The sequence below is a fragment of the Mus pahari genome, chromosome 7 (genome assembly GCF_900095145.1).
Source record: "Mus pahari chromosome 7, PAHARI_EIJ_v1.1, whole genome shotgun sequence".
Lineage (NCBI taxonomy): Eukaryota > Metazoa > Chordata > Mammalia > Rodentia > Muridae > Mus > Mus pahari.
The window spans coordinates 99,658,136-99,671,626 of NC_034596.1; the positions used below are offsets into that span (position 1 = coordinate 99,658,136).

Here is a 13,491-nt window from a genome sequence, read left to right on the forward strand (position 1 = left end):
CCTTTTCACAATGGCTTCGTCAATTTAACTAGTTGGAAGAATTGTACGCTGCTCCAGGCAGAGGGGACATTACTCTCTACTCCCATGCACACTGACCTTAAATGGAACCGAGGAGGAGAGAGGTGCAGGGTAAAGCCCGGCCAAATTTGACAGGCGCCACACATTAGAGGGGCAGATACAGGCCAGTCAGCCCTGGCAAGAAATGCCACTACTACCTTCAGTGTCTGCTCAGAGCCATGGGCTCCACCTAACAAGGACAAAGAGCCAGCAGTTCCATGAGGTCCACCAGCAGCTGCTCCAAGGTGGCTTTTTAAGTTTCATGGCAACAAGAGGAAATCAAGCGAATGCAAATGTCTATAAGGCTGGTTGTTTTGTTTTTGTTTTTTTAACAAGCTCTAGAGGTTGGGGTTGGGGCTGTGGCTGTGAGTCAAGGTTGGCTTGGCTCCTTATTCAAAGTTCTTAGAAGATAAAACTGACTTCCTTTCTCACGCACACACCAAATGCCGCTGTGGTGTCCAACATCCCCGAAAGCCACCAACATTTACAAATCAAGAGGGAGAGCATGCAGTGCTGCACAGCGATGACTGCAAAGTCCCAGGTCCATTTTGTTGGGCTACTCTCTAGGCACAGATCACACACAGTTACCCCTCTTCCTTAATGAGTGACAGTGACAACAATCAGCTCCGAGGTTATCTCCACATGTCCTTTGGTCAATCAGAGCACTGCATCAACAAATATGCTTTCAGAGAAACAAATGTTCATGGACGTATACAACAATCTTACCTTTAAATAAAAATACTTTATTCATCCCCAACAGGTTATCAAAATGTACATTATTAACCAAGTAAAAATGGTACTTTGAATTAGTCATCTAGAACATACTTAAGAGTATTTTTATTTATCTTTCTAAGAATAAAGCCCACTTCCAACGTCCTTGACACTAATGGTCTGCACTAAGTACTTAACAGCAATTCGTGGGCCCCAGCCCACCACAGAGCTCACATTCTCACTTGCATTCAGGATACAGAAACTTACACTAGGTTACATTCCTTTATCAAAACCTCAGAGACATCTCCACTTCACATCGTATTTACATAACCTTGTAAATGACACAGAGAACACAGCACACCTTGCATCATATTACAGATGTGTGCATACCACACACACACACATACACACACACACACACACACACACACACACACAGAAGATAAAGTGCGGCACAGCACATGTCGCCTGTGAGGGAGTCAAGGACTCTCGCTACCTGGCAGACACCGGAGCCCTAGCTGCTTCACTTTCCCTGTGGCTTCTGTCACTGTGAGCTGAAAAATCAACTCCTCAGAACTATGAAGAGTGCTCCCCAGTGCCTCAGGAGTGCCCCCCTTTCTTTAAGCACTCAACACTGTTTACAAACACATTCCCAGTGAGCTCTTGTCAGTAACAAGTACAATTACAGTCACTTTAATGAAAGCAAGCATTCCACATGGCAGCAAATCTCTGGTGACTGTGACACCAGTCACCAGCCACTCCTGCAGGCAAGTGCCAGGCCCTAAAATGTCACAAGTTTTTGGCTGTGTGTTGTTTTGATATTATTTTACTAAGAACTGCTTTTGTTCCTGAGATGAGCACATAAATTGAACTAGTTTCCTATGAAGCTGCCACTAGGCCCCTGCCCTCAGCTCCACACAGTGTGGGGTGCAATCAGTCACACTGTGGGATCAGTCCTCCCCGTGGCGCCATTTCTGTGACTCGTCCTGCCGAACGTCTGGTCTAATTTGGTTTCTCATGCCACCTAACACATTTGATGTTGCCTCGGTGGCTACAATCAGGGGTCTGACCACTGCCGGTGGGATCTGCCGCAGGACTTCACCCACAGCACCAGTGACCCCTCTGCTCTCGTGTTCTCGAGCCGCCGTTTCATAGATGGTCTGAGCTGTGTCTGTGATTCCCTGCAAAGGTGAGAAGGTAGAAAAGAGGAAGAAAGCTCAGGTCAGAAGCTAAGCACTACACACTTTAAGTACAGCTAACCAACATGTCCACCTAGACCAACACAGAAACAAGCAAACACCATGCCACCCTCACCCAGTCGCTCAGGAAAGTGGCACTCCCCATGACTCAGCGTTTCTCTGTCATACTGGTGTGTAAAAAATGAGCTGAATTAGTTCATGTGAGGAAGCCCACAGAAACACATCCTGACACAAAAGCAACTTCTGCCTCAATCACTTCCTCTAGCTAAATACAATTCTGCAAATAGGGCCTCTTGAGCACATGCTCGATAGAGGACCACAGTGAGAACTTTCTGATACAGCTCAAGAAAGCTCCGGCTGTAATTACTAGCCTTGTATTAGAAAAGAACCACAGAATAGTCAATAAAGAGAAGAGGCCAAATCGAACACTTTATTGGCTTACAAAGATAATTCAGAGAAGTGGAGTCCAAACCAGTTTCAGCAGCATTCCGCATTTGTTGCAACTTCCAAGCTTTAGGCTGAGTGTACACAGGCCGGCAGTGACAGCAGTCAAACTTTAGCGTTCTGGATCAGTGCCATTTACTGTGTCATTGAATCTATGAGACTGAATTGTGGGTCCACTGTGACAGCTTCAGTGATGAGTACAGGAGAGACAGTCTGAGGTCCTAACCCAGAACCTAGCTGTCTGTCGGACAGGCTAGCACACAGACAACCCAGCAGCAGCACCGGGCAGACACAGGTCCAACAGGACTAAATGGAGGTGGGCTCTTCAGAAAGAGCCAGAGAGAGTTGGCAGGGTCAGGAATGACCTGGGAAGGGATCTCAAGGAAGGACTGTCGCATCAGAGAAGATCACCAGGGGACCACTGCCTGGGCAGGGAATCTTCAACTGTACAGAGTAGAAAGCAAGCTGCCTACATCCTAGCAGCCATGCACCCTTCTGACTGCAGAAGCCATCTCTAGCTGCTTCAAGCTCCTGCTGCCTTGACTTCCCCAACATGGCACACTGCCCTCAACTGTGAGCTAAAATAAACACTTTCTGCTTCAAGTCCCTTTATCAAAGCCACAAGCATATGGACCAGAATCTGGATCCCAACACACACATAAAAGGTGGTGTCAAGTGTTTGTCTGTAACCTTGGCACTGGGATTATGAGATGGAAATAAAGAACTTCAGATCCAATTCTCTGGGAACCAAAGGCTACTTCTGTGCCATGAGGACTGCTGTACCTTCTGACTGTTGTCAGAAGCCCTGGGATCAAATCCTACATAGAATGACCACAAGCTTCTCTGTGTCATGGCAGTAAGGAGACAAAAGGAAGGAAGCCAGTGCCTGATACCCAAGGAGCCTCGCCAGAGAGTGGGAAGACAGCAACACAACGCTCCTGCTGCCATGCCTGGACCTAGAGAACTAACTCCACACAGTAAACAGAAAGGTGAGGAAGTAAAGGGAAGACCCTGACCTGGGCTCTCATACAGTTCTACCCTAGGGAGCTCTGCACATATAAACGCAGACACAGCTAGAAGACGTTCCCCATTTCAGCACCACACAGGGAACAAAACAGAAACTAAATGCCCACTATTAGGAAAAGATGAGCGATCTATTCCTATGACAAATACTGCGAGGCCGTGTAAATGGCGTTATGTGTCTAGAGATGGACCCTGAGAGACGGGTTAGAGGACACATGTGTATATAAACCCTCCTGTGTACTACTTAAAAACACCCGCATAATCTAACAGTGCAGACCTGTCTAGAAAAGCTGTGACACCTTCACAACAGTGAAGGCCTGGGGACGGGGGCAGGGCTGGGTCCTCCTTGAAAAGTAGCAAACCTCAGGTAGGCACGAATGCGCCCTGAGCCCAGAGTGAGGACTGGCTGTCTGCAGCCTCCCGCACGCCGCTGCACGAAGCCCACCATTCGCTACCCGGCACTCTCCTCGTCTCACACACGAGTCACATGCCGCTACTAGCAGCTTACATTCCACTCCGTGGATTCCTCCAAAACAATAAAGTCAGTGAATACTCTGGGGAAGTGAGGTGTGCTGGCTGAGTTGTAGGTCAGTTTGATATGTGTTATAGTCATTTGGGAAGACAGCATCAACTAAGAAAATGCCTCCACCAGATGGCCTGTAGACAAGCCTATGGAGCATTTTCTTAAGTGACTGATGTGACAGTGTCACTGCTGGGCAAGTGATCCTTAATATATGAAAAAGGCAGGCTGAGCCAGCCGTGTTGAAGTGTTAAGCAGTGTTCCTTTGTGGCCTCTGCTTCAGTTCCTGCCTCTAGGTTCAGGCCAGGTTTGAGTTCTGCTCTGGCTTCCCTCACTGATGGACTGCAATGTGGAGCTATAAGCTGAAATAAAGCTTTTCAAAACCTCCCCAAGTTGCTTTTGGTCATGGAATTTCACCACCTAAGCAAGACAATAGTAGCACATACAAGCAGTCCTGACTTGTCCGCAGAAGCCTCTACATACCTCTTTTACAACGCTGTAGGCCTTGGCCACACCTTCCCTCAGGTCTACTGGCTGGTGGGCTAACCGGTGATGAGGAAATCTCTTTGCCTTCTTGGGCTCAATGGAAAGTGTACTCGGAGATACCATGTCATACGCAGTCTCTGCGGCTGCCTGGGTCATTTTGTCAGAAGGAAGAAATGGATTAGAAAACAGCGTGAGAGCTGGGCCCCAAGTGTGGAGAGAGAGGCCTTCCTGTGGGGGTAAAGAGAGCCCCATAGAGAGAGAGAGAAAGATGGTGCCTCTGCTTTAATACTCCAAACAAGAGCTTAGGACTTCCCTATTGTGAACAGGGACGCAAAGCTAGAAACTGGCATCTGGACTGTGATGATGTACTCGGCCCCTCCCTCTTATTACCCAGAATGCCCGTGTTACTCTGCGATGCTTAATACTTCATAGAGCAACTTCCAACACTTTTGTTTGCCCCGTTACATGTTCTGAAACTTAGCGACCCTTTCACACAGCTCAGTGATAAAGCCCCTGATGATTCATTCAATGGTTACTTTCTTAAACTATGCATGCAGACTCAGCACGTATATACAACTGTTACCTAAGTGCTCAATGCCAGATATCTCAGTAACTACCAAGCACCAAGCGGGGTGTGGTAGTGCACATCTGAGTACTTGGGAGGCTAAAGACCAAAAGTATGTGGATACCGGCTATATAGCAAGACTTTGTCTAAAAAAACAAAACTAAACTAAGTATGATAGTAAGTCATTACAAGTGATGTCTACCCTCAACGGTTTACACATCCTCATGAATCCGTATGAAAAAGTAGCCCAGTTGCTGTCCAGGGCACCTATCTGTCCAGATGAGCAGGCCAGGAAATAGTACCTGTATGGTCTGGACCATTCTGTTTGTGAGTTCTAGGGCAGCCATTGCAGTTGAGGTACCAAAGGAAGCAGCGCCTCTCTGGAAGCCCCTGACGATGCGGCCGTCCTTCCGGTACTGCTCAATGGGCAGCCACACTAAGTCCTTCAGGCCTTGCACTGGACACAGAAACCACAATGAGAAGTGTAGGTGAAAGCATCTAACCCTGTGGCCCCTCATCTCACTCTCACCGAGGTCTCCAGAGCCAGGCTTCCCAACAGAAACACAGGCTGAGCCATGTGTGTGATTCAACGTGTTCTAATAGTCATTTCAAAAAGTTAAAAAAAAAAAAAAAGTTGGGGTGGGAGGGTGGGTAACTCCATTTTTTTGTTTGTTTGTTTTTTGTTGTTTTCTTTTTTTGATGTTGTTTTTTTCAAGACAGGGTTTCTCTGTATAGCCCTGGCTGTCCTGAAACCCACTTTGTAGACCAGGCTGGCCTCGAACTTAGAAATCCATCTGCCTCTGCCTCCCAAGTGCTGGGATTAAAGGTGTGTGGCTGGCAGGGTAACTATTTTAATATTTCTATAACAGGTATATCGAGAATATTTTCATTGCAATGTAAAAACCACCATGAGAAGCGCGTGCATGTGCACGTGCACACACACACGCACGCACACACACACGGTCTAACCCTGATGGAGGTTCTGACCGTGAAACTAGAGACAAAGTTTTATGTGAACATTAGTATGCAGGTAGGCTTCATAGAAAAATGTTCTTCACACAGACTCTCAAGGCAACCCACCTAATTGAACTAGTGAATGCATAGGGCCAACACCTCCCAGGATTCCTGGTAGCTGGTTCTTCTTAATGTCACTGAGCCATTCCGAGATTGCATATGAGAACAATTTGTCAATACCTAGCAAACTAGAGCAAATGACCGTCAGTGCAAAGGAGAAATAAAGGTACATCTGTAAGTCAGGGCTTCCCTGTTTAGAACTACACATTACAAGTGCTGCATAAAGATGCACCAAAAACGGCTAAGTGTTTCTACATCACAGAGAAATACAGATCAGCTACTAATTCCCCGACCTAATTCTCTGTGTGAGTCAGATAACACAGACACACAACAGATGGAGAGAGACCTATAAAGTTTGGAAGTACGGACATGCAGGGCTGTCTCCTACTGTGCTTCTCACTTGATGGTCCATGGCTCAGCACAGAGCCCGACCAATCACAACCAAATCCACGTACCTACATCCTGAATAAGCTAATTTACACTTTAGTAAGTTACCATAAAGTATCCTGAAGTGCAGACACTTTCAAGGAATACTGTTCTGTTCCAGTCACAAGCAAACACCAGCTCTGAGCAGGACAGTGCTGCAGGCTGAGCTTCCCACAGACTCACAAACGAGCATTCTTGTTTGTGAGAAACTCCGCTCATCTCTACACTAGCTTTAGTGCCCTCCCCTTCACACCTCAGCAGCTCTGTCTACTCACCCATGCCGATAGAAAAGCCTTTTCAGCTTTAGCTCCGAACAGTTCAACTGGGCCAGGCCAATCAAAATCCCAGCCAATGTACCCTAAAACAGGAAGAGTGGCCAATCAGCCCATAAACCAAGGAGAGACTCAACATTTAACACTAGGGAAAGTTTAAGCAACATTCTTTAATGAAGAGAAACACTTAAAATATTTACAGAAAAAATGTCTTTTATATAGTACAATCCCTTAATATTAGCTAACTGTGGACATGTATGAAAGTCACTCACAGTACTTAGTATTTACTTTAAAAGCAAGTACAGGTGCTTCGCACCAAGCCTGACGACCTGAGTTCAATCCCCAGACCCTGTACAGTGGGGGAGAGAATCCGCTCTCATTCCGTCCTCCACAGAAGTGCTCCCTGCCTCATGCACTCGCTCCCTCTACAATAAATCAATGTAACGTTTTAAAGCCAACTGTGTACTGTGCATGCACACAGAGTCTCACACCTGATCCATCGACACGTGCTTGCCGTGGTAGTCCAGCCGGATGGGAACTTCTGCCGTGAACCTGAATTCTCTGAGAACAAAAGGAGTTACTTACATTCAAATTACCAATCATGAAATTAGACCTACTTTATTAAAAATAAAAACAATACCACAACATAAATTATAAGTACATCTTATTCTCTTAATAAAAAAGGATGCCTTTTAGTTCCCCCTTATCTTAAAATCATGACTAAACATAAATTTTCTTTATTGTTTTTAACTATTGTCACAAAAATCCTTAGTTTATTAAGTATTTATTTAAATGTTCTCTATTGTGTTTAAAAGCATTTAAATATACTAAATGTTTAACCTTAGGAAAATATGTTTACACATTCTCATACAGAGGACAAAAATGATAAAATTGACCTTCAGACTTAAAACAAAAAGTAGTCAGAAAAGGCAAGGAGACTACCACCCCTGTTCAATGTGAGCAGAGCCAGGCCTGGCCCCTGCTCCTAACACAACATGGGATGCAAGTGTGTATGGTCAGCTCTCATCATTGTAAAAAAATGACATATACTGGCAAATGTTGGTGAGAATTTCTGAAATTAATGCTTGTGGGCAGATGCCAATATACCAACACTGGGAATGCTGGGGGTGAAGTTAAAACTATGGACTGACAGCAAACAGCCAATGATCTATCAGTATACAGCCAATACAATGAGCTGCCTTCCAAAAGCTGACTGCAAACTGAGGGCTCAGAACCTGAAACCAGATTTTGCCCAACAAAGTAAATGCTCTTGGTTACAACAGCAAACTATCTCAGAGAAGCCCACCCACCACTACTGCCCCAGCCTCCTGGCTCTTCTCTTCCCCATGGAAGAGCACTGGTCACACATGTATTGGGTAAGAGCCACTTGCAGAGGGAGAAGGAAGAAAGTCAGCAGCGAGCAGATGGGTGATGATCAGGACCGTAACAGTCCAGAGCAGGCCAGCCTAAGTCTCTGGACATTAGCACATCTGTGGAGGAGTAACTGAGACACTACACTACCACTCATCATCACCTCAGGGTGCTGGGCCTTCCAGAACAGAAATGAATTCTATAAGGTGTTTTCCACATTTCAAATAACCTAGCAAAAAAATAAAAAATCAACACTTGCCTAAGTAAACAGGTAAAGCTACACAGGCCTGCCTTCCTTCAGTTAGATTCTCAAGAATGGCACATGTCTGCATCCCCAGCTCCCTAGGGAAGGTCTAGGGTTTGAGGCTAGCCTGGGCCACACAGTGAGACCTGTGTCCATACAAAAGTGTCAAACTTCTTGCTTTCAGGATTATGATTACAAATTGGCAATTTATATGTGATTACTACAATATAAGACCTGAAGTTGTCACTAAGATTTAAAATTTCCTAAACATAAAAGAATCACTGTAGGAGATTGACAAAGGGAACACTTCACAGGAGAAGTGTCGACCCGGCAGAGCGCATACCTGTCGTCCTCCCTGCCTTTCCTACATGGCATTATTTCTACATCTATCACCACTATACGGCATTTTAAAAATATCTTCTAAATATGCCCACTTGGGCCACTCTCAAGGTCTTCTCTCACAACATAAAAAGGAAGACAGAAAAACTGGAGGCCCTGGAATGAAAGAGGGGTACAGACAACTGGGGTGGGGGCGAGTTTCTCTTTGATCCTCCCCTTTCCATAAATGCCAAGATTCTACCCTTGCCTAACAAGGGCTAGGGAAAGAGCAAAGGAGGAAGGACAGACTGGCCGACTGGCCGGCTGGCCGCACAGCCACGTAGCAGCTGTGCAGGGCTTCCCAGAGTGCTCGCAGCCTCAGGAAGGAGACCTGGCAGGGACTGAGAGGAGCAGACCGAGGGCTCAGCACCAGGGAAAAGAGCAGCTAGTGGAGAGGCAAAAGGATGCACACAGTGTTTATGAGGTGCATGGGGACCTGAGGGGGGTGGGGGGTGGCAGCAGGAGGAGAGGAGCTTCCAGCACAGATTCAGGGTTTCTAAGTGGTGCTAGCTGCACCAACAGCAGAGTTTATACATCAACGTGAAAGAACACCGACGTCACGTCATGCTTGTCAGCCCACCCACCCACTCCAGAGCCATCTCTAAAACTGTAAGAGAACTTCATTTCTGTGCAAAATAAATGCACTTACCTAAAAAACACAGGCTGGTCACTAAATGAAGTTTCCTCGGCCGAGACGTCCTCCTCCAGTCCATTACCGCCCTCCACTGAATTGGCACGATGGTTTGGGGAAGCTTGTTTTGGCCCAGGAAAAGAAACAACTAGATTTGGCTCCTTTGAGGTACTCAAGTGCCTTGGCAAACTGCAGGTGACATCAGCTCCAGGAGACTTTGTAACTGAAAACACAAGGGGCTTTTCAATTTAGCTCTTGAGCACCACAGCAATTGATGCTGGGGAGGCTGCACACTGCACTTGACTGAGGAAGCAGTCCCACAGGCATCTGCCCTGCCCTGGAGCTGTTCCTGTGACATTAACATGTGTGTGCTGACACACATTACATTAACATATGTGTGCTGACTCACATTACAAATGAAAGGGCGCTGCAAGGCCATTCTCCAAAACAGCACAGCAATTAAACTCAACTCAGGGACAGCTGGTCCTGACTTAGCAATAAATTAACCTCACAAGGAGAGAAGTGTGTACGTGCTTGGAACAAGAGCTTTGAGCAGTCCTGTGCTCTGGTGGTGCTGGGTGGCTTCAGTCAGCAATCACTCCACAATGGCGAGCGGCTGACCCAGTACTACATGGCTTCAGGTACTAGATTCACTTCTGAGTGACATTAAAATGGCATTCTGAGGAAGCGGCCCCATTCTAAGTCAGAGACTTCCTCCTTATGCAGCCCCTCAGACTGTGCCAAGTACCTTCTGGATCTGCCGTCAGCAGAAGCTCCACTTCTGTAGAAAGACTTGTGAAGAAATCCTTGAGGAAGAACAAGGCGTCCTGGAATGGAGACAAGCCACTGTAACTGACAGGACAGAGTCTGAGGTCTCTGTCCCTGTTGTTCACCTCACACAGCAGTCACTGCACCTCTCGGTAGCATTTCTATCACTCTGCCTCTACTATGCTTTTTATTCTACACACACACACACACACACACACACACACACACACACACACACAGACACACACCCCTCATCCCTTTATAACCATGAAAACATTTACAACACAAACATTGCAAATTAGAGAAACTAACAACCAGCTAGGCCTGGGCAGGGCATGGTAGTGTACGTATAGGCCTTTAGTCCCAGCACTCAGAGCACTGGTCCATCGGGAAGCCACCTGGTCTATATCACTAGTTCCAGGATAAGCAAAGCTACTCAGATCCTATCTCAAAATAAGAACAGAAACAAACATAAACGTGGAGAAATGATTTATAGATCAAAGTGCCTTTCTTTTGCTCTTTGCACAAGCAGTGGTGGCATCAGTGTTAAGAGCAGTGCACACCCTGTGCCCTCACCTTGTGCCACTGAACTCCCTGGGACTTACTTCTTTAACCACACTCCATTACCTTAAGACAGCTTCTTTTTTTTTTTTTTTTTTTTTAAGNTTTNTTTATTATATGCAAGTACACTGTAGCTGTTTTCAGACACTCCAGAACAGGGTGCCGGATCTATTTACGGATGGTTGTGAGCCACCATGTGGTTTCTGGGAATTGAACTCAGGACCTTCAGAAGAGCAGTCAGTGCTCTTAACCGCTGAGCCATCTCTCCAGCCCCCTTAAGATAGCTTCTTTACTGAACACAATACCTAAGTGGGAATTTAAAGCTGGTGAGGTGGCAGATGCTTATACTTCCAACATTCAGGAAGCAGAGGCAGGAGGACTGACAAGAGCTCAAGAACAGCCTCGGCTACAGCTAGGTGTGGTGGCACACGCCTTTAATCCCAGCACTTGGGAGGCAGAGGCAGGCGGATTTCTGAGTTCGAGGCCAGCCTGGTCTACAGAGTGAGTTCCAGGACAGCCAGGGCTACACAGAGAAAACCTGTCTCGAAAAACCAAAAAAAAAAAAAAAAGACCAGCCTCAGCTACATAGCAAACTCCAAGTTAGCCACGGTATAGCAAGATTGTCCTTTAAGGAAATAATAAACACAAACACCAACTACCTCACCCCCTTAGTGTAGTCTTTTCTGGGATCATATATGAAAAGCAAGTGTCCAGCTCTGGAACAACAGTCCTCCAGTTGCCCCCAAACTTCAGATGCCAAATGGAGGGCATTAAACACACAAGTGAGCTAGAGCAGGTGGCACACGCCTTTAATCCCAGCACTGGGAAGGCAGAGGCAGGCAGATCTCTGAGTTCTAGGCCAGCCTAGTCTACAGCATAAGCTCCAGAAACCAGGAAATATACAGAGAAACCCTGCCTCTAAAAACCTAAAACAATAACAAAAGAATCCACAAAATCAGTGCAGTGATGGTGCACGCCTTTAATCCCAGTGCTCAGGAGGCAGAAGCAGGTGGATCTCTGTGAGCTGGAGGCAGGCCTGTTGTTCAGAGTGAGTTTCTAAGCTACACAGAGAAACCCTGTCCCCAAAATAAACAAACAAACAAATAAATAGCAGCAGCAGCAGCAGCAGCAGCAGCAGCAGCAGCAGCAGCAGCAGCAGCAGCAGAAGAAGAAGAAGAAGAAGAAGAAGAAGAAGAAGAAGAAGAAGAAGAAGAAGAAGAAGAAAGCCGCCACAAAACCAAAAGTCTGAGCCCACTCCCTTCCTACCTTCCCTCAATCTGTAGCAAGAGCTTTTGCTATTTTAAAATTGCATGTATGTTCTGCAGCTGCTGCTTGCTTTAGCTAATGTTCATCTAAGTTCATATTCCTGATCTATAAATAGCATGCGATGCCAGGCACTAAGCGAAATGTTCCCCATACATCATCCCATTTAATGCTCATGATGCATGAGTTACTACTGCCTCTCTCATTCAAGTGAGGCCCAAGGATATCTGATAGTAAGCTTGTCTGAATATGAGAAAGGACTTTCTTTACAACTCTACAAATCTGGTTTATGGCCTCTTTACTAATCATTTACTATTTGTCATTTTGCCTAGGACAGAAAAGTCTCTTGTAGAATGTATAACATAATCCCTTTAACATTTAACCTATCTGGGAGTCCTTAAGTCTCTAAGATCTATGTAGACCTGAGTTAGGTGTCCACATGGAAAGAATCCTCAGTACATAGCATACACTCACCAAAAGGCCAGACTCCAAACTTCACATTGAGCTATGTGACTTTCTGAGTTCAAGGTAACCAACTGTCACTCCTCACTCACCTCACACAGATGGCCAACGGGAACAGTCACTCCTCACTCTCATGAATGCATCAACATGCCCACTGCACAAACCTGGTCAATATTGAGGCGAAGAGGCATCAGGGACACTCTCAAGCAGCACTCCTGTGGTGACCTGCCAGACTCCGGACGTACGTGCAATGCTTTAATTGTCAGCTAAAAGAAAGAGAAGCGCATTTCCCCAGTGACATAATGACCTTGTTCTCAAAAAAAAAAAAAAAAACAATAAATAAATAGTAAATAATCTTATTCCTATCTAAGAAAAAGAAATGTAAAATTTTGAGTTTGAGGCCAGCCTGGGCTAGATAGTGAGAATCTGTCAAAAAAGAAAGAAGGAAGAGGAGAAAGAGGCTTATATTTACCCTCCCTTTCTTAAAAATTTGTCCAAACCTCAAGAAAATCTTCTATGGCTCTCTTCGGGGGACAAGAGCAAATGAAAACTCTGCAGATACAGGCTCCAAGGTGCTTGCTGAGATCTCAAAGCCAGTGATCTCACCGGCCCAGCTTCCAGAGCCAGCCTCTTAAGACCACCTCAACTCAGAGCCTGCCACCCCCACCTCACTAACATTGAGAGCCTAAGTGTGAAGAAGGGCCGGCAGCAGCAACGCTAACCATTCTCACACGGCTCTGTACCTGAGGTGTGAGACACTGGCAATTACCGTTAGGGACATAGTTTGCTCAGTTAAATCTTAAACACAAAACTTGAAATAGTACATTTAACAGGAATTTTCAAAATAAAAAGAGAAAACCCATTTTCTTTTCACTTCTGGTAATTATCCCCACTCCAACTCTTCTGCAGTTAGACAAAAATAAAAATGTTTTTCCACAATTCCTCAACAGAACACCAATGGCTTGTGCTGTAAAATCAAGAATTGACAAATGGGACCTCATAAAACTGCAAAGCTTTTGTAAGGCAAAAGACACTG

The 13,491-nt window shown here is 45.8% G+C and overlaps 1 protein-coding gene across 1 annotated transcript in view; it reads right to left on the bottom strand.

Annotated features, from left to right (window-relative positions):
* Positions 1-779: 779 nt before the first annotated feature.
* Positions 780-13,491, bottom strand: part of Atg2b (autophagy related 2B) — a 68,584-nt gene continuing 55,872 nt past the window's right edge. Inside the window, exons 33-41 of the mRNA XM_029540549.1 lie at positions 12,620-12,721; positions 10,150-10,228; positions 9,420-9,624; positions 7,269-7,338; positions 6,781-6,863; positions 6,086-6,207; positions 5,308-5,462; positions 4,438-4,587; positions 780-1,949 (exon numbers count right to left, since the gene is read on the bottom strand). Of these exons, the coding sequence (XP_029396409.1) occupies positions 1,719-1,949; positions 4,438-4,587; positions 5,308-5,462; positions 6,086-6,207; positions 6,781-6,863; positions 7,269-7,338; positions 9,420-9,624; positions 10,150-10,228; positions 12,620-12,721 (1,197 nt within the window). The 3' untranslated portion in view covers positions 780-1,718. The remainder of the gene's footprint in view (positions 1,950-4,437; positions 4,588-5,307; positions 5,463-6,085; positions 6,208-6,780; positions 6,864-7,268; positions 7,339-9,419; positions 9,625-10,149; positions 10,229-12,619; positions 12,722-13,491) is intronic.